At 40.4% G+C, this 27,465-nt stretch overlaps 1 protein-coding gene across 3 annotated transcripts in view; it reads left to right on the forward strand.

Annotated features, from left to right (window-relative positions):
* LOC121522737 (FERM, ARHGEF and pleckstrin domain-containing protein 1) overlaps nt 1-27,465 on the forward strand; it is a 117,330-nt gene that overhangs the window by 51,888 nt on the left and 37,977 nt on the right. For 2 of the 3 annotated variants that reach the window (XM_041807368.1, XM_041807369.1), the window contains exons 3-13: nt 10,977-11,081; nt 11,188-11,230; nt 13,296-13,374; nt 14,549-14,646; nt 18,361-18,475; nt 24,053-24,200; nt 24,309-24,404; nt 24,482-24,645; nt 24,788-24,856; nt 24,946-25,039; nt 26,207-26,420. In XM_041807368.1, coding sequence (XP_041663302.1) covers nt 10,977-11,081; nt 11,188-11,230; nt 13,296-13,374; nt 14,549-14,646; nt 18,361-18,475; nt 24,053-24,200; nt 24,309-24,404; nt 24,482-24,645; nt 24,788-24,856; nt 24,946-25,039; nt 26,207-26,420 — 1,225 coding nt within the window. Of the gene's footprint in view, nt 1-4,842; nt 4,930-10,976; nt 11,082-11,187; nt 11,231-13,295; nt 13,375-14,548; nt 14,647-18,360; nt 18,476-24,052; nt 24,201-24,308; nt 24,405-24,481; nt 24,646-24,787; nt 24,857-24,945; nt 25,040-26,206; nt 26,421-27,465 lie in introns of those variants that run through there. The other variant, XM_041807370.1, reaches the window with a different exon arrangement.

Raw genomic sequence — 27,465 nt, forward strand, 5'->3', positions numbered from 1 at the left:
ATTTGGCCTGTTAAGATGTTTTTGATTGAAATAGCTTTGATTTCAGTAAATATGACCTCCTAATGCTGCAAATTCAACAAAAGACCATTTTCAGTTCTTTACAACCTATAAAATGTCAACTCTGTTGTGCGTAATAGTTTGGAACTGCATTTTTGAGGGTTTTTTAGGGCTTTGACGCGCTAATGCGATTTAATCCATCATCATGATTAATCTGATTGAAAATTATAACACAATTTATCCATCTACAGTGCAGAATGACGCAAAATCCCTGAAACGTCTCTGGCAACGCATTTCGAGCCGTTTGTCCAAGTAGGGCTACCGTCGGCATGCCGCCGCGCATGTGCAAATGGGCCATTGATCCAGTAGTGGCCAACCAACTCAACGTGGAAGACACTAAACAGCACGTCGGCCCTCTCGATAGGAAATTTGAGCACAAAAAAACGAAGACAGAACAGTTGACCGACATAAAGTATTATGCACATTCTGCAGTAAGGAGTTTTGTTTTCACCGAAGCACTTACAGCTTAAAATACCATGTTAACGCGAAGCATATGTTCGTCAAGGATTCTGCTAGCACTTTGGCTAACGCGTCGCCAAGCTTGCGACAAACCACCCTGACAGAACACCAAATTTAAAAGGGAGACTATGAATAAAAGTGTATATTTTTCATCAAATTGATCTGTATTGTTTCGAAATTTGACATTACCAGCTGCTTACTGGGTGCCAAACATGTCTGGCCCGGCTACGTTTCTTGATTTAAAAATTTGGCCCAGTTGAATTTGTAAATGAATAGCCCTGGCAGACTTTCTTGAGTCTGCCTGCTTATGCAAAATGAAACGTGATTAATATAGATTAAAAATGAATGATATTTAATCATGATTAATCTAAATTAATCCACTGCAACCCTGTTATGCTGAGAGAATCCCAAGGATGTCCTCTGTGGATCGTGCCATGGAATAAAATGATAGCCATTTGAGAAGCGAGCTGACTTTTGAGGGAAGCACAACAACCAGATAAAATAACATGCACAACATTTAGTTATGATATTTCTGCATCTTTTTTGCAGTGTTAATGGCTGTTTTTTCAACATCTGTTAAGATGCATTTGTCTCAGAGTTTGAAATACCAGCTTTTTTATATATGGCTGTAGCGTTTTTTTGCTGTATTATTAGCTAAGCTCTGGAAACAATCCCAGAAGTGACATTTCCTTCCTCTGCATTTGTTATTTCCTATCATTCTTTAAATCAGCACCCCTCATCTTTGACCTCCATCAGCCTCCTGCGGTGTTGCTGAATGTCACAGCTGAAAACCCCCCAGTGTGAGATGACTGCTCCATTATCTGTCAAGCTATATCTGAACCAGCTGGGGGCCTCTTGACCAGCAGGGCCCCCTGAACTAGAGACACAAGGAAAATGAATTTGAATCTATTTTTCTAGTTCCTGCTGATATTCTGTTCAACAATGTCTGACCACTTGGCTTTGTTCGAGAAAATCACTGCCATAACTCCCATATCCAACCAGCTATGATTCCCTTTGTTCCTCCTGTCTCTCTCCTTTAAGCCTTAAGGTATTGGAAGTCTGCTCACCATCCATACCACCCACCCAGCAGCACTCCCCAGGAGGAGTTTAGTGGGTCCAATCCGGCCTGACTTATCGCAAGTGAATTGGACAATACCAAAAAAATCTCCTAGAGGAGAAGAGAAGAGGGAGCACAAAGCTACTTTACACCTGACCTTTGTGTTGTTTTTGCTGACAGGAGCTTACTAACAAGAGCGAGGGGTTGAGTGAGGGGGTTGGGGGGGGGGGGGGGGGTTGTTTGGTTTACCCTGCAGTGGAAACCTCAGGCGGACGTGTGCAGACATCGCTGTCATCTTTATTTAGCTTGTCTCTGTCAGCTGGAGCATGTGGAGGTCAGTGTAGTGATGCAAGCATGCTAGCGCTCATACACATGTAAACAGAGGTAGCATCCTGTAAGCCCGAGTTCAGACCTAATGAACCTAGGCAGACCCAACCCGGTCTGGGACTGAGACAGCTGAATCAGGATGCACTGACTCACTTCAGACTTGGCTGCTACTGTGTAAACTAGCGCCAGGGATTTATGGACAGAGGTCATAAAAATGGAGATTGGTGACATTTTCTTGGCATCCCCTTTGATGAAAGAAATGCGAGCTGCTGAGCGTGTTTTTTCTTTAGACCGTAACCTTTCTGCAAGGGGAGGTCCATGAGGCATATATGAAGAGGGAAGAGGAATAATTGTCCAGCTGCTGATTATGTACACTGTCTTCAGCTTTTGTTGCATTTGATGACCCTCGTTTGGTGGAAAAGTAACCAATTTTTAAAAATTTAAAGTTTAGTCTCAAGGCTCTCAGAGAAGAAGGGAACAGAAAGACAGTCTTAAACCATTTCACACAAGCACTCTTGAAAATTTCTAGTCCTTCATCAGGCTACTTCCACATTCTTCCTGGGTTGACCTGGGTCTCAAGAAGCATTAAAAGGATGCACAAGCAAAATAGTCCCACAGTGCCTATAAAAAGTATTCAACCCCTTGGATGTTTTAACCTTTTTTTACTTTATAAATCAAGCATTGTCAATATAATTTGGCTTTTTTTACTAAAGAAATGAAAAAAAGACTCTTAAATGTCAAAGTGAAAACTGAGTCTGTGTGGATAGGTCTCAATCAGGCTTGCACATCTGGACGCTGCAGTTTTACTTCATTCCTCTTTGCAAAACTGCTCAAGCTCTGTCAGGTTGTGCAGGATCAGGCGTGAAGAGCCATTCCCAAGCCGCTGAGAAGCATCCCCACAGCATGATGCTGCCACCACCGTGCTTCACAGTGGGGATGGTGTGTATGTGGTGATATGACTTATACTTCTCTAAAACCTTTTCTTTAAGTTGCTTGGAGTGTTCTTTTGTCTTCATGGGGAAATGGTAGCCAGGAATTCTGATTAACCAGTGACTGGATCTTCCAGAAACAGGCAAGAGTACCTGGATGCAGCCGTGGATCTTCACTTCACATCGGAATTTGGAAAATCATCTCCATATCTCGTCCTCTAATACTGGAAGTCACTTGAACTGAACGTCTTTGTTGTTTTCTCCGTGTGTCGCTGCCATACTACTAGAGGAAAGTCCGCCGCATAAAGAAATACAAGTAGACAAATAATATGCGAGTTTTTGAGTTAACAAGCACAGCTGTAATATTACATTAATTTTAATGAATCGATTTATGATCGAAATTCACGTATCACTGAGCACAGACTTAATATGCGAACGGAGATTGGCTGGCTGGGCAGTCGTTGACTTAGCTGCCATGTTGCCAGAGGAAAGTCCACTACATCATTCAATACAGTATACAAGGATAATGAATCGTTTATAATAAATGATCAATGATCCATATTAAAAATAATAGTCTAACTTATAGTGAAACATAGAAGCAGAATCTGCTTTCATGTATGATTTGAAATACAATATTTTTATATACAGTTTCATATATGTATGGATATTTTTTTTATAATTTATTTGGATCATAAATCGATTCAATAAAATGAATGTTATGTAATCGCTGTGCTTGTTAGTCTTGAAACTTATATTTTTTGTCTACTTGTATTTCCTTATGCGGTGGACCTTCCTATATTAATACGGCACGAAGAAAACAACGAAAAAGACGTTCAATTCACGTGACTTCCTGTATTAGAAGACAAGATGTGGCAGTGCTCGTCCAACTTCTGGTGTGAAGTGGAGGTCCTCGGCTGCATCCAGGTCCCTCTTGACAAAGGTGTCTTCAGACTACAATCAACTGGGACACATTCACTGCACTCAGATGATCCCCATTTCCCTAATTGTGAGATTTCTACCTCCTTTTGGCTGGACCTCTGTTGAATTAGATCAGTCACTTTAAAGGGGTGAATATTTATGCAATCACTTCCTATACATTACATATTTTTATTTTATTGGGATTACTTCAAAGAAACTCTTTTTTCACTTTGACATCAAGGAGTTTTTTTCCTTTTTTTTTTTTTTATAGCCAAATTATATTGACATGATTGATTTGAAAAAATTAATTGGCACTGTACATCCACAGAATATCAGTAGCAATTTTGAGAAGAGATGCTGTTTGAGCTGTAGCTGGTAGCGATTAACACAGATTTCAAGTTAATCTGCTGCGTCACAAGCACTCATGCAGCTCTGTACTGTACTTTGACTAAATTTTAAGCGTCTGCAGTTCTGCTGTTTTGGTGCATTTTACTGCTCTCACAGCCTGGTTAAAAAAAAGATAAAGTTTTTCAGCAGGATAGCTCCAAAAGCTCACCATACACTTGCTCAGAAATACATAGCAGTCAGATGATTAGCCTCATGTATAGTGGAAGACTTAGCTCTCCTAGAGCCAGATATTGTCCCCATTTGTTGGAAGGAACCAAAACAGAGGCAATAAAAGGAAGAATTTTTGGCTTTTGTTCATCTGTAGGCTCTAGTCGCTCCATAGTTCACTCTTTCAGCTGCTAAAGGACCAAAATGAACTGTTGAATAGTGTTCAACTTAGTTTTTGTTTTTAGCTACCTTTTGCATTCTAAGGTGGCAGGCTAGCACTGATAATGGTTAGCTTTGTACATGCTAAATGTCAACATATTTAGCATTTACATCTTTAGCCTTTTTTTGTACTCTGACATTAGCATTGGTTGTAACTTTTTATGATTGCTAGTGTCATTTCTGGGATCAATCAGAAAGTTTGGTGTAAAAGAGGAGTACAAAAAGATCAGCTGGTGCTTAAATGATCATTTGTGCATCACTGACTTCCTTCTTTTATGTTGCTTTGTGCTGTTTTTAATTATGCACAGCATACCTTCAGCTGCACCATCTCCTCGTTTCCAACCAGCCTGCACACAGCTCTTTCCTCGACCCCATCCAACACCTTCAGGATGAACTGGAAGCCTAACTGTGAGCCAGGTCTTATCACACCACATCACTAATGCTCTTGTGTCTGAATGGGAGTTAAATCCCCGCAGCCTGATCCCAAAATCTTGTGGAAAGCCTTCCAAGAAGAGCCGAGGCTGTTATATCAGCAAATTAATGCCCATAGTTGTGGAATGAGAGGTTTCACAGTTACATAATGGTTTGATTTCACACACTTTTTATGTGCATGCCAAGTGTTTGCTTTGATTTATACTAACCATGACAAGAGTGCAGCATACTTCAGGAACTTAAATGCACTAGTGTTGTATTTTTCCATTTATAAAGCTGAAACCATGCAAGCAGTAACCATGCCAGATGCTTGCTCTTAAGTGATGCTAAAGCCACCTTAAACCTTAATCCACCCTAATCAATTATGTGATTTGTACATAAAAGTAAGCATTTATAACTTCTTAATTAGTTTAAATCCCTAGGCAAATGCTATCATTTAAATACATTTGAACTTTTTGGCATCTCACTTGATTTTGGCTGTTGTATCTTCGATATTTATCATGAAAACGCAATAAATGGTGCAAAAAAATACCATTTATCTTTAATAAACACAGTTAGCAACTCTGCTGATGATTAATACATGTTAACAGCTTCAGCATCTAGTGCAGGGGTTCTCAACGTTGGGGTCAGGACCCCACTGGGGGTCGCGAGACACTGAGAGGGGGTCTCCAGATGCCTTAAAAAAACGAAGAACATTTTTGAATTACAATGTTGCCACTTTACACCAATATTGCCTAATTTAATCAATTTTTATCACTTTTTCCCACCAATTTTGCCAACTTTAACACATTTTTACAACTTAAAACCCATTTTATGTCCATTTTTAACCCCTTCACCACTTTTTTCCGCCTGTTTTTGCCACTTCTAAACCAAATTTTGCCACTCTTTGCCAATTTTTGGCTCTGTTGACACATTATTGCCAATATTAACCCTTTTTTAAGTCACATTTCACAATTTGATATGCCCATTTTGGCCAATTTCTGACTATTTCTGCCTCAGCTAACCTTTTTGCCAGTTTATATCGATTTTCATCCCACTCCACCAAATTTCCAACTATTTTTGCTACCTTAGCCCCATTTCAGCAAATTTTGAATCCCCTTTTACCACGCCAATTTTCACCACTTTAACCCATTTTTTGCCATTTATTTATTTTTTGCTACTTATCACATTTTTGGCCTTTCTTACTAATTTCTGCTACTTTTAAAATCCAATTTCACCACCTTTCCCACCTTTTTTTGCCTTTATTAACCCATTTTTGCAATAATTAACATATTTTAATTCTGTTTTTAACAAAAGGATTTACATTTTTAAGAGGGCTACTTACTACACAAATTAAAAAAATGTTTATTTGATAAGAGTGGTTATTATTCAGATTAAATATAAAATACCACAGCTTAACTTTACAATGGACCATGGTTTTGCTGGCCCTCAGTTTGGCTGGGACCCAGAAAGCTCTCCCATTTATCCCCCCTAATGGGCGGCCTTGTCTGCACATGACTGTTCTTGATTGCTGTGTTCAACCACCTTCAGGTATAGTTGGGGTCCCCAGTCTCTGGCACCTTTATTTGGGGGTCACAGGCTGAACAGGTTGAGAACCCCTGGTCTAGTGCATTGATATTTTCCTGGGGAAGACTCCATTCAACATTGGTCTAGCTAACTCTACACTGCCATCATAAAGCACTGGGTTTTATTTGTGGCTAATACTGCATGTATTAACTAATACATGCAGGTTCAGCACTTTGCTGGAACAACCTTGGTCCTGTACTGCTCTGGCCTTCTGATAGTCATCCTCCAGGCCTGCACCAGGCCCATGCCCCATCTCTCCGAGTAGCTTCCCAGCTGACCCCCGCCCATCACACATGACCTTCCATGCAGATTAGAATGGGTAAAATCATTCTTAACTCACCTCACACCACAGGGAAATCTGCCTAGATAATCTTAAGACCCATCAGCCTTTTCCTGACCTTTGTCGGAAGGAGGGAATTTGGCCCAAAACCAGCCTGATTATCTTGCAGTATGAGCCCCATTTTGCAACTCAACTTTCAGTGACACAGCAGAATGAATAATTTTCATCTGGCAAGAATTCAGCCTTCTCTTCAGTCTAACTCAGGGGACTCAGACATGCTGTTTAGGGCTTGTATGATGCTGGTGACACATGGTTGTTGCTTTGTTTGGAGCCAGGGAGAGACCAGATATGATCTGCTACACCCACACAGTCTTCAGAAATAGTCTAAAACCACAGTGAGCTAATGAACTGCTTCTTTCCACCCCTTTATTTTGCTCAGATATATGTGAGCACTAAAAGAGCTAGCGAATCTCTATTCCTTGCAAATTCCCTCAGGGTTCTATCACAGGTTTTAGTACGTATTCTGAAGCTTTAGTGTGAAATAGTGCCTGCATCATGACAGGTCTAAATCTGTACGACTTGTGCTTCATTAAGGACAGCGCTCTTATTGTGGTGGGCTGCAGCAGCGGAGAATGGCAGCACCATAACTCGGCTCTGCAACAGCTGCATTTAATCAAGCTGTGCCTTTGCTCTAATCAGCCTCTGCCTAACCCATCTCTGCTTGGCTCGTGGTCACTTTACCCTGACAGCAGATTTATACGTCTGGATGAGAGAGACTGCCACAGAAACACTCCTCGGCCTTCCCTGTATTCAGCTCTGCTGCTGCTGCAAAGAGCACAGTTGGTGCACAAAACTCAACATACAGAAACTATTCAGCTGCTGTATCGCCTGCTGGTTGAATCAGATCAATTAGGAAGCAATGTGTGTGTGTATATGAAGGGTGTGTTTTGGCTCCTTCCCCACAGCTTTCATCAGCACCCTGGCCATATGGAAACAGCTGGTCCTCAGTGGTGGGATGCCCTCTGCTCAGCATGAGGCAGCCTGGAGAGATAGTGGCGTTACACATGGGAAGGACACGCTCACACAGGGAGGAGCGATGAGGATTGGGGGTGGGTGAGGAGGGGGCTTGTTTGGGGAAGATTATGGATTTGGTTGGGGAAGTGTAAACCCTCTCACTAAGCTGCTGGAGCTTAAGTTTTTACTCTCGAAGCATTAAAAGGAACATAGTCAGTGTCATGCTTTGCTTTTAAAACACCACATGGATTTACAGGCAGGCAAACCCCCTTTTATGTCAGATGAAGAGACGATGTCAGCCCAGTTCAACTGTAATTCTTGTCCTAGTGTTTCTCTGTCCTTTAGAGGGGAAACCGCCTCTTTGAAATGTACTCACAGGCAGCTCTGAATGCCTAACCACTACTATAAACACTCTCATTCTGTAGCTGTGATACGTTCTGCACTGCTGCAGACCAGTCACGAGGAATCAGCCATGCAGAAAGCCTCTCGCTGTGTCTCCTTGGGGCGTCTCTAACCGCAGCAGTGTTTCCGTGGAAATCCCTGACATTTACTTGACCTTCCATGGGAACATTTCTTCCTCTAAAAGATGCGCTTGTTTTCTTTTGTGTTGTCACAGTCCGTCCTCAAAGCAGTTATGCAGACAGTACATGTGAAGAGAGGTGGTCAGGGTATCACATCCTGATACCGTATCAGGCTCAAAGGCGGCTGGTCCGTCATCAGTGACAGCAATGATACTGAAAATACAGATCAAAGATGAAGTCCGGCCCCCCTCTGGAGCAGGAGAAGTTTTCTGTGGCCAGCTGGGACGGATTTAAGGAGGGAGGAAAGCCAAGGAATTTACACAAATTTGGCCTCTACACTGCAAAAACTACAAACCTGTTGATCATTTTTGTCCAATTTCTTGTCCAAATGACTTTTTTGCTGGCATCAGGCCAAAACCTTGTATCTCCAAAATACCCACATCTCAGAGGATGAAAAAAAAATCTCCATTTGTCAATCAATTTGCAACTGAATAGTCATAGTCAGCATGTTTTCAACACTGACAGATATAAAAGGTGACTAATAACACTGATTTATAGAAAAAAAAAAATTGAATCATGAAAAATGGAGATACAAGGTTTTGGCCTGAAGCCAGGGTTTTATTTTACATACAGTGCATTCAAAAAGTATTCAGACCCCCTTCATATTTTTGCTATTTTTTTATGTTACAGCCTGATGCTACAGTCCCAAAACAAATATTTTTTTCACATTTATTAAAGAGCCTGTTAAGTGAAAAAATAAATCTGTGTTTAAGTTTGTTGTACAACAGGTCACTGTGTTATAAACCCCCAAGTCAAATTTCAGTCAAATAAAACATCTCTAGGCAACTTTTTTGCCACTTTTAACTCATTATTTGGTTTCTTCTTACCCATTTTTGCCATCTTTAACTTATTTTAATTGACGCTTTTCACCACTTAGATTGTGGCTCTTGCAAATATATTTTTAAACAACTTGGTTCTTTGGTGGAGCAGGGTTGAGTAACACTGCCTTAAATGATCCATAGTCCACTGTGGCTGATAGATTTGGCAAATTTACCTCACAAGGAACATAAAAACATCATCTAACTCACTGTGAACTTTCTTTTAGGCAGTGGCATCAGCTAACAACAGACTGTACTGAGATGAACTTCTCTGTGATTTTATATTGTAGTGTTAGAGGGTTGGGGTCCTTTCCCATGACATCACCAGTCCGTGTATTTTAAACCAAGCGAGGAAAGAGGTAAAAAATCCTTTCTAATCATCTAAATCCAAAATTCAGTCACATGTAAACCATATTCCAACATATCTAGAGTGTTAAGACACAAATTTTGGATTTCTCCTTTCAAGTAATTACAGCCTCAAATCTATTTGAAAATGACGCAACAAGCTTTGCACACTTGGACAGGGGGATTTTCAGCCTTTCTCCTTTGCAAATCTTCTCAAGCTCAGGTTGAATGGGGACTGTTGGGAGACAGCCATTTTCAGGTCTCTGCAGAGATGTTCCATAGGGTCCAACTCAGGGTTCTGGCTGGGCCACTTGAGGACATTCAAAGAGTCATCCCTAAGCTATGTGTTGTCTTGGCTGTGTGCTCAGAGTCATTGTTATGTTGGCAGGTGTAGCCAAGTCTGAGGTCCTGAGTGCTGTAGAACAGGTTTGCATTGATGATATCTCTATCTCTGACCAGTCTCCTGGTCCCTGATGCTACAAAACTCCCCCACAGCATGATGCTGCCCTCACCATACTTCCCTGTCAGGATGGTATTGGGCGGGTGATGAGCAACACCTGCTTTCCTCCAGCCATAACATTTAGAATTGAGGCCAAACAGTTCAATCTTTGTTTTACCAGACCAGAGAATCTTGGTTTCATCAAGTCTAAGAGTCCCTCAGGTGCTTTTTGAAAACGCCAAGTGAGCTTTTCTGCATTTTGCACTGAGGCAACGTTTTTGCTTGCTGCTCTGCCATAAGGCCCAGATCAGTGGAGGGCTGCAGTGATGGTTGTCCTCCTGGAACTTTGTCCCATCTCCACACAGGCTCTCTGGAGCTCAGTCAGTGACCATCAGGTTTTTGGCACCTCTCTTACTCAGGCCCTGATTGCTCACTTTGGCCAAGAACCCCGCTATTAGTAGAGTCCTGGTTGTGTCAAACTTCTTCCATTCGAGGATTATGGTGGTCCTTGTGCTCTTGGGAACTTTAAGTGATGCAGAAATGTTTTTGCAGCAATCTCTAGATCTGCGCCTTGCAACAGTCCTGTCCCTGAGCTCTGCAGGCAATTCCTTTAACCTCATGGCTTCGTTTTTGCACAGGCCATATTTTTACCTTATAATATCTTGAGTCAAAAAAGGAACTTATTTGGGTTTGTCTGGTCAGTACGACTTATATTGAGTGTATATAGATGCTTGACTAGGAATTAGAATGATACATCAGCTAAGACTTAAGTTTTTGCAGTGTATTCATTAGAATTTAACTTCCAAAGGAAGTCACAAAGCTGCTGTTTTTGTTACTTTTGCTTTATGTGGCAAAAATGTATAAATAATTAAAAACGTTGCTCTGATTGAATAGCTGACATCAAAACTTTGCAGTAAATATGGCCTTAAAATGCCAAGACAAGAGTAATTCTAACCAGTATTCTTTCCTTTTGTTCACAGCAAAAAGCTTCAGGCAAGATGCTGTTTGACCTGGTGTGCTCTCACATGAACCTCATCGAGGGTGACTACTTTGGCCTGGAGTTTCAGAACCATCAAAAGATGATAGTAAGTGATGATGAGAATCATTTTCACTGAAGCATCTCCTTCTACAGAATCAATTTTCTTTAGACCTATGTGACAAATTTATGGCTTTTAATCTCTTTTTCTGCAGGTTTGGTTGGACCATATCAAACCCATTATCAAGCAGCTCCGACGTAAGTTGTTGGATCTTTTTAAATCATCTTTTCAGTTCTATTTTATCCTGGAATTTCAGTCAGGGACGCTCTCGTCATACATTGAACCATTTTATTGCGTAATGCATGTACAGCTTTACTTGGTAGAGAAGGCTCTGTGAAAAAGATGCTTCCTGGGTTAGTCTAGCAGCATGCTCTGACTTCCCAGGGAGCACATGGCTAGAAACCTTCAGACACATTTATATAGATAGACTCATTTATGACAAAGCATACTGAATACAATAGGGATGTACAGTGGTGGATTTATGCTGATATTTACAGATTCATTTTAGCCGATACCGATATCAGTGAAGATATTTGAATATGTTTTACATCAGGGGCTCTCAACCTTTTCAGCCAGCGACCCCCAAAATAAAAGTGTCAGAGACCAGGACCCCCACTCTACCTGAAGGTGGATGAACACAGCAATGCACATTCAAGAATAGTCATGTTAAGACAAGGCTCTCCATGGAAGTCAGCAAAATCATTGTCAATTGTTAAGTTAAGCTGTGATATCCATATTTTATATTTACCCTGAAAAATAACAACTTTAATCAAATAAATATTTTTTTATTCTTTTATACTGTAGCAAATTGCCTTCTTAAAATTTTGAATTAAATTTGAATTAAATTTAAAAGGATGAAAATGGGTGGATAAAATTAGATAAAAGTGGCAAAAAATAAGCAAAAACTGGTGGCAATATGGGATAAAGTTGCAATAAAAGGCATAAGAAGTAGTAAAAGAAGATTAAAAAGTGGCAAAAATTGGTTTAAACTGGCAAAAATGGGTTAACTGAAGCCGAAAATACACAAAAATTAGCATTAATAGTGAAACGGGCAAAAATTGGCATAAAAAGTGGTTAATAATAGCAATAATAGGTCAACAGAGTCAACAATAGGTGGAAAGGGGTAAAATTGGTTTAAAAGTGGCAAAAAAAAGGCAGAAAAAAGTGTAGGGAGGGGTTTAGAACTGACAAAAATGTGTTAAAATTGGCAAAATTGTTGGAAAAAAGTGATGAAAACAGGTAAAAAGGCCAAATTGGTGTACCACTGCTTTACATAAGTAAATATTCAGTCGTTTGCACACAGTTTAAGGTTTTAAGATGAAAAAAGAAACTTTTTTTTTTTCTTAAAACACCTTTTAAGTTTAAAGAATGAGGATAAATAAAGAATAAGACCTCAACTGACCTAGGTCTGTTGGTCCAGCCTAAAACCAATAATTTATTAGTATATATGGCCACATTTTACAGTCGATACACGCTGATATTCACAGCCAAAATATCAGATGTAAATATGAGCAGAAATTTTTATATCTGCCGATACCGATATTTGCCTTCTTAGCTAATACTGATACTGATACCAGACTGATAATATCCTGTATCCCTAGAATATAATAAAATTAGTTCAAAAGCAATTAATCCAGAGTAGCATGAGTCTGAATATGAGGGCGCAACAAACTTTCTGCTATAAAGAAGGTTGCTGGGGTGGAGGATGTTAGGCATTGCCAGCAGCAGCGTGGTGCATCAGCATTAATATAAGCAGGCATTAGTGAGAAGAACGTCATATTTTGATATAACACTCTGTTGAGAGAGAGAGAGAGGTGTGATTGGCTGTGGGAGTTGGGAGGCCATAATAGGAATCAGCTGGCCATCAGCTAATCACGGCTGACATATGACTACTATGTCCTGCATGAACGAACTTAATTTGTTAAAATTAGCTGTTAAAATCAAGACAGGGCAGAAATTTTCTTCGCCCGTTTTAATGTAATCTATGAAAAAAGCTTGCATATGCATTTAGTTGCTACTAATTCAGTCATCCTAGTTAGAAATACTGTAGTGTAACGCAGCAGTCTTACAGTTTTTGTTTGGATCTGTTCATAGAGAAGATGATTTATTTTTTACTTCTGGTTTTGGTTGTCAGATTAAGTTGCATAATAGCAAGGACTGTTTGTTTTGTTGAGATGGTAGCCAGATTTCTTCTCGCTCTACCTGATAAACTGGCACCTGAGTGTTGTTTTGAGTTGCTGATAAATGGTTTATATCCCACAGGGCCAAAGCATACCATCCTGAGGTTTGCCGTGAAGTTCTTCCCTCCAGATCATGCCCAGCTCCTGGAGGAACTAACAAGGTGAACGGCTTTCTATTGAAGAATTTATGTTATTGCTAAATCAAATATGCTTTCCAGGTGGCATTTTTATATTTTATAGCGATGTAAATGGCTAGAGAGGCATAAATGAAACATGTGCCCCTGATACAAAAAGATTTATTTTCCAATTCACATGTCGCCGCTGCCATGTTCCTGATTTAGACGTGGGGAGATTAGCATGGAGTAATGATTTTCTGGTTCCTGTTCTCATGTTGTGGAGCGGCTTGCATGTTTTCACTGTCAAAGAGGAGAAATAACAGCCATGCAGAAAGCAATATCAGTCTGACACACCTGTGTGTGTGCTGTTGTTCTTGGCGGAGGCCTCACACATACTTTAGATGCTTGGTTACACTGTAGCTCGCTTCACTGAATGCAATAATAACAATAAGAATCAATAAATCACTTTGAATTTGTGAGATAACTTCCTCAAGCACATTTCCAATAGAAGGCTGCACATGCACATCTTTGGTTGAAAAAAATGTAGGAATACATGCAATATAAAGGTAATATTATATGATTACATGTTGTGCTAAAAAACATCACATACATGTACAGTAAGGAAGGCAGAACAGCATCTACATTTGTTCCATACATTATAACAACATGGACGTTCATCTGGTAGACTAGAAAGAATGATAGATAAAAGAGAGATAAAGAAGAACGGGCTGTGATTCCTCAGGAGACATAAATAAAACAAATGACTTTGGCTGTTATCTAGCAAAAACGAGACACAACTGAACATTAGCATCAGGGGGGCTAATGATATTCCAAGGTAGTTTTTGTGAAATAATTTTGTTTCTGTGTGCAAAGTAAAATAATGTATTCATCCAGAATAAAATGTTTGGAGCTGCTGTGTTAAAACTCTTATTTTGTGTTGGCCGTGAGAGAAGCAGCAGTGTAACACGAGACAGTCGCTCAATATTAAACAAAATACTTCCCTCTGGTCTATAATAACTGGATCCATAGCATCAACCCGTGCCGACTTTTTTAGAAGCTTTGTGTGAAGTTAATCGAGTCAGCTTACGTTGCGTCAAACTAGAGCAGCAACTGAATAGATTGTTTGATTTCAAATGCCAATGGATGTGTCTCCAGTGCTGATGAACACCTCACTTCCTCCCCCTGATCTGTTTGTGTTTATGTCCTGTGTCCTGTTTAGGTACCTGTTCGCCCTCCAGATCAAACAGGACATTTCCTGTGGGCGTCTGACCTGCAATGACAGCAGCGCCGCACTGATGGTCTCCCACATCATCCAGTGTGAGTTCCTCGTGGCTGTGTGCTTGAGTTAGAGAGACCAAACTGATCAGATCATTGCCTTTGTCCCAAAACACTTAAATTACATCATGGCAGATTGATTATAGTGAAGATTAAACAAAAAAAAATTACAGAAAATTCTGATTTTCTTTACCATTTGTCTATTGACTTGTGCTATGAGGAATATGAAGAACATTAATGTCTATCCTTGTTGAAGAGAGATTTGTTTTAATTTGTGGAAGGAATTCATAAATATTGGAATAATTAGCTCCATAAATTGCACATCAGTTCCAAAGTGGCCAAAGGTTCAATCCACAAAGCTGCAGTTTGCTCCTGTATTATGTCTGTTAGTGGAGTTAGGTAACCTTGCAAAGCAGATGGATAGGCCTGTTTCCGTGTTTTTCACTGGCACATCCATCTTGCAAAGCTCCCGTCTGAACTGGCCCGGTTAGAGAGTGACAGGACCAATCAGCGACAAGGGCCAGTTCTTTCGGGCGCAGCCCCAGTCATGACGTAAGCAAGCAGCAACAAGAGGCCGGTGCTGTTATGGCGGAAGACATTAGCGTGGATGCTTCAGTTTAATCAGAACTTGGCGACATTTGGTCATTTAAAGAAGAACAAAGAACAGCAGTGAGTTGTTTTCTTTTCAAAAACCACAAAAGTCGTGTACTGACATGTCTACAGTCACCATGGTTTGTGTTAGTCCTCGGTAGCTGCGCACGCGGACCTCGATCATAGCTACGTCACATGTTTTGTTGCTCTGATTGGCCCGTAAAGATGTGACAACCAGAACGTTCATCCAATCACGCTTCAAATCCTCTACCCTTTCCCAAACGCTTAGTATTTAAGGTTTTCCAGATGGACGGGTGAAACAAATCCATCTGGCGTCTCAGGTCAGGAGTAAAGGCGTAATCATAAATTTATGAGAAGGTTCTGGCTGTGGACCGTCTATCTCAAACGGCCCTTCAGCAGACTGGTTATGTGAGACACCGCATATCTCAGACGGAACCTAAGTACTGGTAATAGAAGAAGAAGAAGGAAGCTGTTGGGTGTGCTGTTTGTTAGAACCGTTACATGTGAAGTCTACGACTAACGACTTCACTTCTTCTTTTTCTTCGTTGGTGTTTATATGTGGTTGCCATCCACCTCTTTCTTCTTCTTCTATGAGGTGTGCGGTCTGTAAGAATGGCCGTCAGAGATGAGCAATGAGTGGCCTGATGTTTTTTTTTTTTTTTTTTTTAATTACTTTATGTTTTTATTGTGGTTCATTTAAACAGCAGATCGGCTTCAGATGGCAAACTATTAGTGAAAGCAACATTCTGGCAACACCAGCAGAGCTGATTCTCACACAGCCCCTCCCGTACCCTCCCAGGCCCAGTGCAAGGAAGTACAAACAACAACAACAACGATAAAAAAAAAACAATTTTAATATCATTACAATCAGGTAGAGTCATAACATAGAGAGAGAAAGAGAGAGATGGAGAAAAGGGGGCGATGGCTAAAACCACATGGTTCTAAATCATGATTCTAATTCAGCTCCCACTCTTGGGGATATATTCTAGTGCACAGACCTTTTGGAAGAGCTGTTGTCCCTCTTTTACATAATACATGATTTTCTCAGGAGTGCGATAGGATAGCAGATGAGCGGCCAGACTGTCTTGAAATTTATTGTGCAGTCGAGGATTTGCAGAAGTGAAACTGAAAGTTAGCAGTGGCACCTGTTGTAAATACTGTGGCACAGTTACTACCAACTCTCAGCAGACAGTAAATTTTCAATTTCATTTTCAGTTTGCTTTATTCATGAACAGATCCGTTACTGCTGAAGCAGTGTACCAAAAAAAAAACAATGGCATTGAATATTTACACATAATATTAATTTACACGTTAAATAATTCCACAATTTATCAATGTATAATGAGAAAAAAATCAGATTAATTACATAAAACAATAAAATTGTATGCACTCTGTATGTTAATAGTCAATGAAATAAATAAAATTCAGTATGTTGGTTGGGTAGGGACTGAATGGTTGTCCCTCAGGAAATTTTTACTCCCATTTGCTTGTAGCCTTTAGTGCTATTGTTGGAGGATCAGACTGTTTTTTCAGAAAGGTTCATCTGTACAAAAAAGGAACATTTTCCCCCCAAATAAATGCAGAACATCCACTTCAAATGCACATCATAGCACAAGCACACACAGATGCTACTTACTCTGTCTGCAGGGCAGCTGGTGGTGCATTTACTCTCTGCATATGTTTTAGCAAACATAGAACCTGCACAATCCTCAAATGCAGTCAAGAGAATAATGAATATGTCAATATCTTTAGAAGCAACAGTGTTTGTCCCTCAAAACAGGATAAGAAAGTACAAGGGACTGTAATACAACCTTTCAAATTTTTCTGCAAACTTATTAAGACACATAATGTTTCACTTCATATCATGACACTTATTTTCACACCACACATTCTGTGCTGTGAAAAGTATTTGACCCACAACTGACTTCTTCTTCTTCTTTTTTTGCATATTTGCCATATTTAGATGTTTCAGATCATCCAGGAAGTTTTGAAAGTAGTCAAAGATAAACTGACTTCATTCAAAATGCAATTTATTAACGATGATTTAATTCATTAAGGGAAAAAAACCTATCCAAACCTACCTAGCCCTATGAGAAACAGTAAGCCACTCCTGGGAAGGTTTAACACTGTTCTGAGTTTTCCCCATTTGTGGGCAATGGCTCTCAGCATGATTGGCTGGAGTTCAAAGCCTCAGAAATTGCTTTGTAACCCTTTCCTGACTGATAGATGTCTTGTTTCTAATCTGTTCTGCATGATGGGTTTGAGATCTTTTAGCCTACTTCACCTTGTCAGACAGGATCTATTCAACCCTCCTGGGTCCTTAGCGGATTGAAAAATAATCAAGTACTAATCACAAAAACTGGCATTTAAGGGGTTAAAATTTTGAAAAAGAATGAATATTCATCTTACATGGTGAGGACTTAAGACTTAACTAGCAATATTTATACAAATAAAATTTGAATGATACATTAATACATACATTTTCTACATCAGTCTTTATTGGAGGGTATTTTATACCCTTAGGGATATGGATTTTTTTGTGATCAAATTTTTATTTTATTTTCTACATAAGAAAAATATAGACAGGCATATATACATTACAAAAATTAAGCACAGTATATAAAATTTACATACCTATGCAAAAACCTTAGGGACATGGATGTTACACTTTTTATACAATCTGACACTACACAAAAAATTGTAATAGTTAAAAATCAATCGTTATACTAATCTTTGACACTCCTGGGCTTAAATAATTCCACCCCCCCAAAAAAATCAATTTCATTATACATGGTGAGGACTGAAGTTACTAATAGTATTTATACAAATAAAATTGGAATGATACATTAATACATAAATTATTTATGACAGTCTTTATCAGAGGGTATTTTTTACCCTTAGGGACATGGGTGTAGCACTTTTTTGAGGGATGCAGGAGGGTAATTTCTTTATTCAACAGGTCTGGTTGTAATCAGGGCTGGTGAAATTTCACTCAGCTTTCCAGGAAATGTGGTTAATCACAGTTAATTCATGATTTAACAAGGGGGGGATTACTTTTTCACATAGGTCCAGGTAAGTTTGGATGGCAAATACTCTTTCATAGCCATGTATAATAACATGGTCTCCCTTTTCCTTTTTCTTCAGCTGAGATTGGAGACTTTGAAGAGAGCTACTGCCGGTCACACCTCCTCAACAACACTTACATCCCTGATCAGATGCCCCTGATTGACAAGATCATGGAGTTCCACTCAAAGAACATGTGAGTTTTTGCTGGAGTGGTCTTTGAATAAAGAATTCCTCAATTCAATGCATGTTTCCTTCAGCTCTGTCGCTACAGCCATGACGGAACAATCATTCTGTTCACGAGTGAACAGGAAAGGTTGTTTCAGACCTGTGTGCGTGCCCTGCTGTGAAGTTTCATTACACAGGTAACACATTCAGGAAAAACGTCGGTGGAGTGAATGGGTTCTTTCTACACGGTGCTCTGTTTGCTGTTATCATCCATCAACGTAGAAAAGCTAGCCTTTGTAGGCTGTTTTACAGCCTCTGGGTAGAAGTAGATATGAGTCTGTTCACTACTCTATCAACACGCTATTACAGTGAATTCTCCTGTTAAAACAACAAATAACTCACAGGGATGCAGGGATGTTGTGAGCTGAGATAGTAGGTTAAAAGCACAGATTTGTAGATTGATTTTAGCTCAAGATTTTCTCTTGTTTTTGCCTCTAGCTTAAAAGTTTAACATATAAGGAGTAAATAACTAGATTTTTTAAGATCACCTCCCACTCTTCTTCTTAATATTCCCTCATCGGTGCATGAATTTGAATACAAGCTCAGCTCTGGCAACCCTCATCTCCCACCTTGTTGTGGGCTTTGCCAGCGGTCGACACACAGTGGGCATTGTTACAGCATAAATGGGCTCCATTAAATTTCCTGCTCCCTGTGACCTGCTCTTTGCTCTCTAAGGCTTTCCCTTGTTGATAACTGTGACTGCAGTTCTTCTGGCCAGGCGCTGTGCTGAGTCAAATCTCTTATTAAAAACCACACACAGGAAACAGGATGCCTTATCCACCGATAAGAATTAGGAAAGTTAGTTAACATTGCAACCCCCTCCGGACCTTCCAGCTCTGCTCCAAAAAAACTTAGATAAACATGAGAAACCTGCGTGCACTCCGACCTGCTCTTTCACCTCAATTAGTGTGACAGACAGTAGGATGATAAGTAAGGATTTAATTTATTTTGTCTAAAAATTTCCTTTAAAGGATAATGAACACTGCTGTCTGTGCTTCTAGAGTCAAATGTTTAAACCTGGAAGATAATATCTGGTGTTTCTGCAGCAACGGTAAACATGTGGTACCTGTCATGGTGGACAAGGCACATCCCATTACAATTATAAAAATGAAAGATTGCTCTGGCTTTGAAAATGGTTTGAAAACATCTGAGGTAAATTAAATTTTCAAAAGTGAGTAGTAGGGGTAACAGACAAAATGATGCACAGCATGCTAGAGAAAAAAATTAACATAAAAATTTATTATTTACAGATTCTATATGAAAATGTGTTCTCTCAAGTCTGTGTTAATTGAAATATATGCTAAAACTGTCCAAAGGGTTAAGGTAAGCATTAGGCTACTGAACTTTAAAGGGATATTTCAGTATTTTCTAAGCTGGGCTGTATGAGGTACCTAGCTGTAGAAATGGCATTATCCTTCTGTGATTTTAGTGACTGGTTTCCTTCAAGAAGGACTCGCTGGTTGCAGGGGCCAGGAAGCCATGCTATACAGCGTAACACATGGGTACAGTTTCTCTGTGGAATTGAAAGAGAAACTGTACCAGTATTATATTTAATAGTTTCAGCACAAGACGGTGCTACCATGCTAATTCTGTAAACAAACATTTTGACTACAAGAGTTTATTGATGCATTTTTTTTTTGTGGTGGTAAAAAAAATGGCAAAAATATTGGAAATCAAAATAGTGATATCTTTTTTTTTCAACTCCCTGATGAGTTTGTCAGCAAATAGCAGTACCAATAATATTTCAGAGGCTGAGCCAGAGGTAGCTAGAGCCAAACAGGGCCCCCAGATACCTGATTTGTATCCAAAAAACATGGAAACTGTTGTCTGTTTGCCTTGTCAGCCATTAAATCAAATATTATTTCAGGCAGGCCACGGAGTCAAGCTTTGTTCCCATCAGCTGACCTAATGCAAGCCTTTTATCAGCTGACGGCCAGCTGATTTGCTTTGAGCATGCTATTGGCCATTTGCTCTCATGCTACCTTTTATAAACTACCGTTGCCTGGCCATGCTCTGCTGCTGTCTCTGCAAGCTGCTCTTGCAACCCTCCTCCACCCCAGCTCCTCCTTCATTGTGCTTTTGACTTAATTGATGTCATAAATTTGCCTTGAGGATATTAAAGTGGCCCCAACATCCTTATATACTAGTGCATCTCAAAAAATTAGAATAGCATGAAAAAGTTCAATATTTTTTGTCACTCCTTTCTGAAAGTGAAACCCATGTATTATATAGACTCATTACACATAGAGTGAAATATTTCAAGCCTTAATTTTTTGAAATGTTGATGATTATGGCTTACAGATAAGAAAACCCAAAATTCAGTGTCTCAAAAAATTAGAATATTACATAAGATCAATTAGACTAAGATATTTTCAACAGAAATGTAAGGCTTCTGAAAAATATGTTCATTTCTATGCCTTCAATACTTGGTTGGGCCTTCTTTTGTATGAATTACTGCATCAATGCGCCGTGGCATGGAGGCGATCAGCCTGTGGCACTGCTCAGGTGTAATGGAAGCCCAGGTTGCTTTGATAGCGGCCTTCAGGTCATCTGCATTGTTGGGCCTGGTGTCTCTCATCTTCCTCTTGACAATATCTCATAGATCCTCTATGGAGTTCAGGTCAGGCCAGTTTGCTGGCCAGTCAAGCACAATAACACCATGGTCATTGAACCAGCTTTTGGTGCCTTTGGCAGTGTGGGCAGGTGCCGAGTCCTGCTGGAAAATGAAATCAGCATCTCCATAGAGCTTGTCAGCAGAAGGAAGCATGAAGGTCTCTAAAATGTCCTGGTAGATGGCTGCGTTGACTGTAGACTTCAGAAAACACAGTGGACCAACACCAGCAGATGCCATGGCAGCCCAAATCATCATTGACGGTGGAAACTTCACACTGGACTTCAAGCAGCAGGGATCCTGTGCCTCTTCACTCTTCCTCCAGACTCTGGGACCTTGATTTCCAAATGATATTAAAAATTTACTTTCATCTGAAAAGAGGACTTTGGACCACTGAGCAACAGTCCAGTTCCTTTTCTCCACAGCCCAGGTAAGGTGCTTCTGACGTTGTCTCTGGTTCAGGGGTGGATTGACACGAGGAATGGCACATTTGTAGCCCATGTCTAGGATTCATCTGTGCATAGTGGCTCTTGATGCACTGACTCCAGATTCAGTCCACTCCTTGTGAAGCTCCAAATTCTTGAATGGATTTTGCTTGGCAGTCCTCTCAAGGCTGTGGTTCTCTCTTATGCTGGTGCACCTTTTCCTACCACACTTTCTCCTTCCACTCAACTTTCTATGAATATGCTTAGATACAGCACTCTGTGAACAACCAGCTTCTTTAGCAATGACCTTTTGTGGCTTGCCCTCCTTGTGGAGGGTGTCAATGACTGTCTTCTGGACATCTGTCAAGTCTGCAGTCCTCCCCATGATTGTGTAGCCTACTGACCCAGACTGAGAGACCATTTAAAGGCTCAATAAAACCTTTGCAGGTGTTTTGAGATAATTAGCTGATTAAGGTGTGACACCATGACTTTCCAATACTGACCTTTTTCACAATATTCTAATTTTGAGACACTGAATTATGTGTTTTCTTATCTGTAAGCCATAATCACCAACATTTCAAGAAATAAAGGCTTGAAATATTTCACTCTATGTGTAACGAGTCTATATGATATATGCATTTCACTTTCAGAAAAGAGTGACAAAAAATATTGAACTTTTTCATGATATTCTAATTTTTTGAGATGCACAAGTATATCTGTATGTGGCCCTCAGTGGAAAAAGTTTGGACACCTCTGTTATAGACCAAGAAATGATGTGACAGATATTAAAGGGTTACTTCAACATATTGACAAATTTGCATGTTGCCATAATTCCTATAGTCTTAGTAATAGGTTTGTTTCCTTTAGTTGTCAGTGCAAGCTGTTTCTAGATCTGGGAGGACTGATATACCAGCTGCACAGCTATCGCTATGTTAGCAGATGGTATTTTTTGCTTTCCCTCATCACACTCATCAAATACACAATCCAACAACTCCAAAACACTCTCGTGGACAAGTTGTGACCTACACATTCACCACGCTATAAAATAATAACGTATAATTATGTAACATTACAACGCATGAAGCAAATACTCTGAACAATTTCTTGAGTAAACCACTGGGCGGAGTGACAGTGCAGCAGCCATGTCTGGAGGGTAGTTCTGGCTTTGTATTTAACTTTAAAACATCTCCGTCTCATAATGTTCCATGATTATTTCAAAGCATGGTGAATGTGCAGGTCACAACTTGTCCATGAGAGAGTTTTGGAGTTGTTGGATTGTGTATTTGATGAGTTTGATGAGGGAAAGCAAAAAATACCGTCTGCTAACATAGCAATAGCTGTGCAGCTGGTATATCGGTCCCCCCCAGATCTAAAAACAGCTTGCATCGACAACTAAAGAAAAAAAACCTATTATTAAGACTATAGGAATTATGGCAATGGTTGAATTTCCCAAAATGTTGAAGTATCCCTTTAACCAACGGTTTTACCAGAATAACAAAGAATTTACATCCATCCCCATTAGCCTGTAGTGTCAATCAGACAATGACGAATACTGATTGCAGTTCAGAGATTCTCTAGTGGCACATTTGCTTTTTGAAAGACAAATCCATACTGCCTGCAGTGTGGAAAAGATAAGCAGAGGTAGCAAGATCAGACGTTTTGCTTTTTCCACAAAGGATGCCAAAATTGACACGAATGGAAACTTCCACACAGGACTTTTAAAATGATCTTAATTAATATCCTTAGAACAGTTATTCTCGGCCATTGTTTTAGCTCCGTTGGTTGCGTAGGTGCCCAAAAACAGAGGCTGTAGTCCTCAATGCACTGGTCGTAGGGTCAAATCCGGATCCTGACGCATGATTGATGCATGTCCTTACTCACTCTCTCTGCCCATGTTTCCTGTCTCTTTTCAGCTGTCCTATCAGATAAAGGCAATATAATCTCAAAAAAAGCATGAACCAGAAGACTGAGGAAGCCCATCCATTACTCTTTGTCTTCTCTGTGGCTTTCAGCCAAACCCTCAATTATGCCTAAATCATTAAAATCCCATTAAAAATATAAGCCATTTGTTTTGTTTAAAGGCTCCATTACTTTATAAAACAGCTGCGCTCTGTATGTTATGGTAAATGTGATTTAAACATAATTAAATGGTGCATTTGTTGAGGGCTATTTTCAGCCGCAGATTACGACACATTTGTTGCTTAAGGGAGTATTTACAGCAGCAGGATCATCTATATGGGATTAACTCAAATGAACCACAATGTACGTGTCCACGGGCAGTGAACTTAAATGCCACTCAGTGCAGCAGTTTGTTTATCCTTAATCATTTGTGGACAACTCTGAAAGCATATGGAACAGTTATGTCAGTTGTTAGCTTTTCAACCTAGTATTCGCTCACAAGAAGCATTTTTAGGGAGTCTTTTTGCGAGATTACTCATCAGATTTTAAAGAATACGTGTCAAAAGCATCTTTTTAACATGTTTTTCTGCGTTTTTTTTTGTATTGTCAGAGGTCAAACACCAGCTGAATCAGACTATCAGTTATTAGAAGTGGCACGCAGGCTGGAGATGTACGGGATTCGCCTCCACCCAGCCAAGGATCGTGAAGGCACGAGGTTAAGCTTAGCCGTGGCACATACGGGTGTCCTGGTGTTTCAGGTCAGTCACTGAAGGTAGTAGTTGGTTTTAGAAACAGAAGCATTTGGATTAAGTTCACTTCTGTGGAATAGAAGTTTGATTTTTGTTTATTTTTCCTCTTAACTGCAGGGCCACACGCGGATTAACGCCTTTAACTGGTCAAAAGTGCGTAAACTGAGCTTCAAAAGGAAACGTTTCCTTATAAAGCTGAGACCAGATCTCAATGTAAGTTCTACCCCTGACTGTTTAAAACCCCTCAGTGTCTGATGTTTTACATAACCTGTGTATGCTTCTCTTCTTAGAGTTCATATCAGGACACTCTGGAGTTTCTGATGGCCAGCAGAGACTGCTGTAAAGTTTTCTGGAAGATCTGTGTTGAATACCACGCCTTCTTCCGCCTCTTTGAGGAGCCCAAGCCCAAGCCAAAGCCTGTGCTCTTCACCCGAGGCTCCTCCTTCAGATTCAGGTACAGTGAGAAAGAGAGAGAGAGAGAGTCTTCATGATAACGAAGCTCTCTGTCACACAGCAGTGTCTCCTCATCACTTAACAGTCTACTACAGCGCCCCCAGAATAGCTCATTATTATCTCTGCTGTTCTTGTCTCTGCAGCGGCCGCACACAGAAGCAGGTGATTGATTATGTGAGGGAGTCTGAGTTTAAGAAGATCCCCTTTGAAAGGTAAAAGGCTGCTGACATGTTTGACATATTTGGTGAAAGCAAGAGAGCTATGAGTTTATAACGCTGACCTTCAACATCCTGTCTGCCAGGAAACACAGCCGGGTCCAACATAACAGTCGGGTTCAACACAACAGCCGCCTGTCGCCATTGCCTTCTCCTCGCCACCATGAAGTGCCAACAGAAGTGAGTTTTTCTGTTCATCTACAGTTTACTTTTTTCCCTGCACATATCATGTCACCTTACGGATTCCTGCACTTACAGCCATATGTTCTTAGATTTTACTCTTTGCAAACTACTTCTAAGTACTTTTCCTGGACCACAGGCATTTCCATGACTGCTGATGTAAACCACATTTAGATTTAATCTGAGTTTTAAATGTTTGTTTACACAACTGCATTTTAGGTGCTTGAACAGTTATGATCATGAGTTCACTTTTAAAAACAACACAGTTTTCATTCATTGTTCCTACTTAAAGTAGAGATTTCCACATGCCGGTTATGGCTCTAGTCAAAAGCCATGCCTTTTCAGTTATTTTTGTGGCTCAGCCAGAACATTACCATATAAATGCAGAACAAATTTGAAACTAGAAATGAAAAGCAGTTTCATTTTTTGAGGATCATTTCCTTCTAAACTGCAACTGGGACTTTGAACGATTTGTACTTTTCAGTTTAGGTTCTCTAACTTCAGATACAGTGCCTGTAAAAATCATTCACCCCTTTGATGTTTTACCCTTTTATTGTTTTTATTAATCAATCATGGTCAATATAATTGCACTTTTTTTTAACAAAAAAAAGTTCAAAGGTGCTCATGTCTGTGCACCAGAAGCTTCCCTTCATTAGACATGATGATGCAGAGACAATAAAGCATGAGATTAGTGCAAAAAACAAACAAAAAAAAAATTTGTGGATTGTAGTTAATTGTGATGAATGTGATTTATCTTTATCTTAACAGCCCTATTGTGATTTTCTGTTTTGCGTTTTTATCTCTTTTATCTCTCTTCTTTTAACCATGATTTATTGATAAATTAAATGAACAGGTTAAATATCCAAGGGGTTGAATATTTTTAATCGGGACTGTATGCAAGGTTTGTGTCAGTTTTGATGGCCTTTCTGGACAAAGGACAACACCTCTTATTCTTTGTTTCTCAATATGAAAAAAATGTAGGAAAAGTCTGTTTCTGCAGCTCATCTAAAACATACCCAGCAACACTGGTTATGGGTTTAAAAGAAAGGATGTAGAAATAATTAGATTAAAAAAAAATTGTTTATACACAAGTTTTTATTAAGCATCACTACTCAAGAATTTATTTCCATAAATAAAATGCTCTAATAATGTGTCTTTATTTGTCAGCATGGTGCTCCCAGGGTAGACTCTCCTCATCGGCGTCACTGGACAGAGTCAGCGTTGGTAAGCGCGGAGGATCCCTCGGCTTCACGGACTCCAAGGTTTAGCCCGGTTCACCAGAGAAACGGCCACGATGACAGAGACAGACGGGGCTCTGCGTCCAGGACGGAGGAGAGAAGAGGCTCAACAAGACAGACTCAGCCGGATCAACTGAGCACAGGTCCAATATTTTGGGCTTCTCGAGGAAGCTCCTCTCCCATCCCTTACATTGACTGCAGGGATGTAGATAGTGAAAACAGCCTGGGCAGGGACCAGGCTTTAAGAATGAACCACAATTTTAGGGAGCAAGCTTTGCTCCGTCGTGGCTCTGGGACAGGGAGCATAAATGGGCCTCTGCCGGTGCAGCAAGAACACTTTTTAGGTAGGATGAGGTACAGAGAGTCCCCTTCTTCTAGACAGTCCCTCAACATGAGTCCTGAGTTTACAGAACCTCCCAACCAATCATACCAAAGACTGAACCAAAGTCCTGTTCATAATACTGTGATGGATCCTGTTCATTTCAGAGAGAGGCACTGCAGCAGCCCTCTAACAGTCCAGCAAGTAGGTCCAAGGAGTGTCGTTGCCAGCCCCCCCATGGACCCTCACCATCAGTCAAACCCCCAAAATTATGCTGAGCACAACGGCTACAGCTGTGCTCCTCCTCACAGCGATGAGGGCAGATACTCTCCTCTCCCCAGCCGCTCCCACCGCTCACACAAACCCCATAGAGTACGATACCACCCGGACACAAACCCAAACCAGGGGGTGCCCTCCTCCTCAGGGCAAGAATCCCGTCCTGTCCTGTCCCGGGCTGAACGTATGGCTGCTCTAGAGCGCCGCATGGTGGCGAATGGGCTGTCTGCACCAGGCAGGCCTAGATCCAGTCTGGGGCAGAAACGTTTAGGACAGGCAGGCGCCCCACAGATGGGAGGGGTTCAAATGAATGACTGTTCCACCACAAGTGGTTCAGAGTCCAGTGAGTCAGAGGTGGAGGGTAACAGGGGGAACTGCAGCAGCTCCCTTGTGTTTGGTAACCAAGTGGAGGCTAACTCCTCCTCTCCGATTCCTAGGAACAAGTTTTCTTTTGGCAGCCTGCAGCTGGATGAGGAGGCAGATGAAGATGCGTGCCAGGCCTTCAGTGATGATGATGGTGCTCAGATTTTCAGCTGTTAATGCACAGAAACCCTCTCCACACGAGAGTTTAAAGGTTTAGTTAGGGCCAGATG

This window comes from Cheilinus undulatus, linkage group 15 (assembly GCF_018320785.1).
Source record: "Cheilinus undulatus linkage group 15, ASM1832078v1, whole genome shotgun sequence".
Classification (NCBI taxonomy): Eukaryota; Metazoa; Chordata; class Actinopteri; order Labriformes; family Labridae; genus Cheilinus; species Cheilinus undulatus.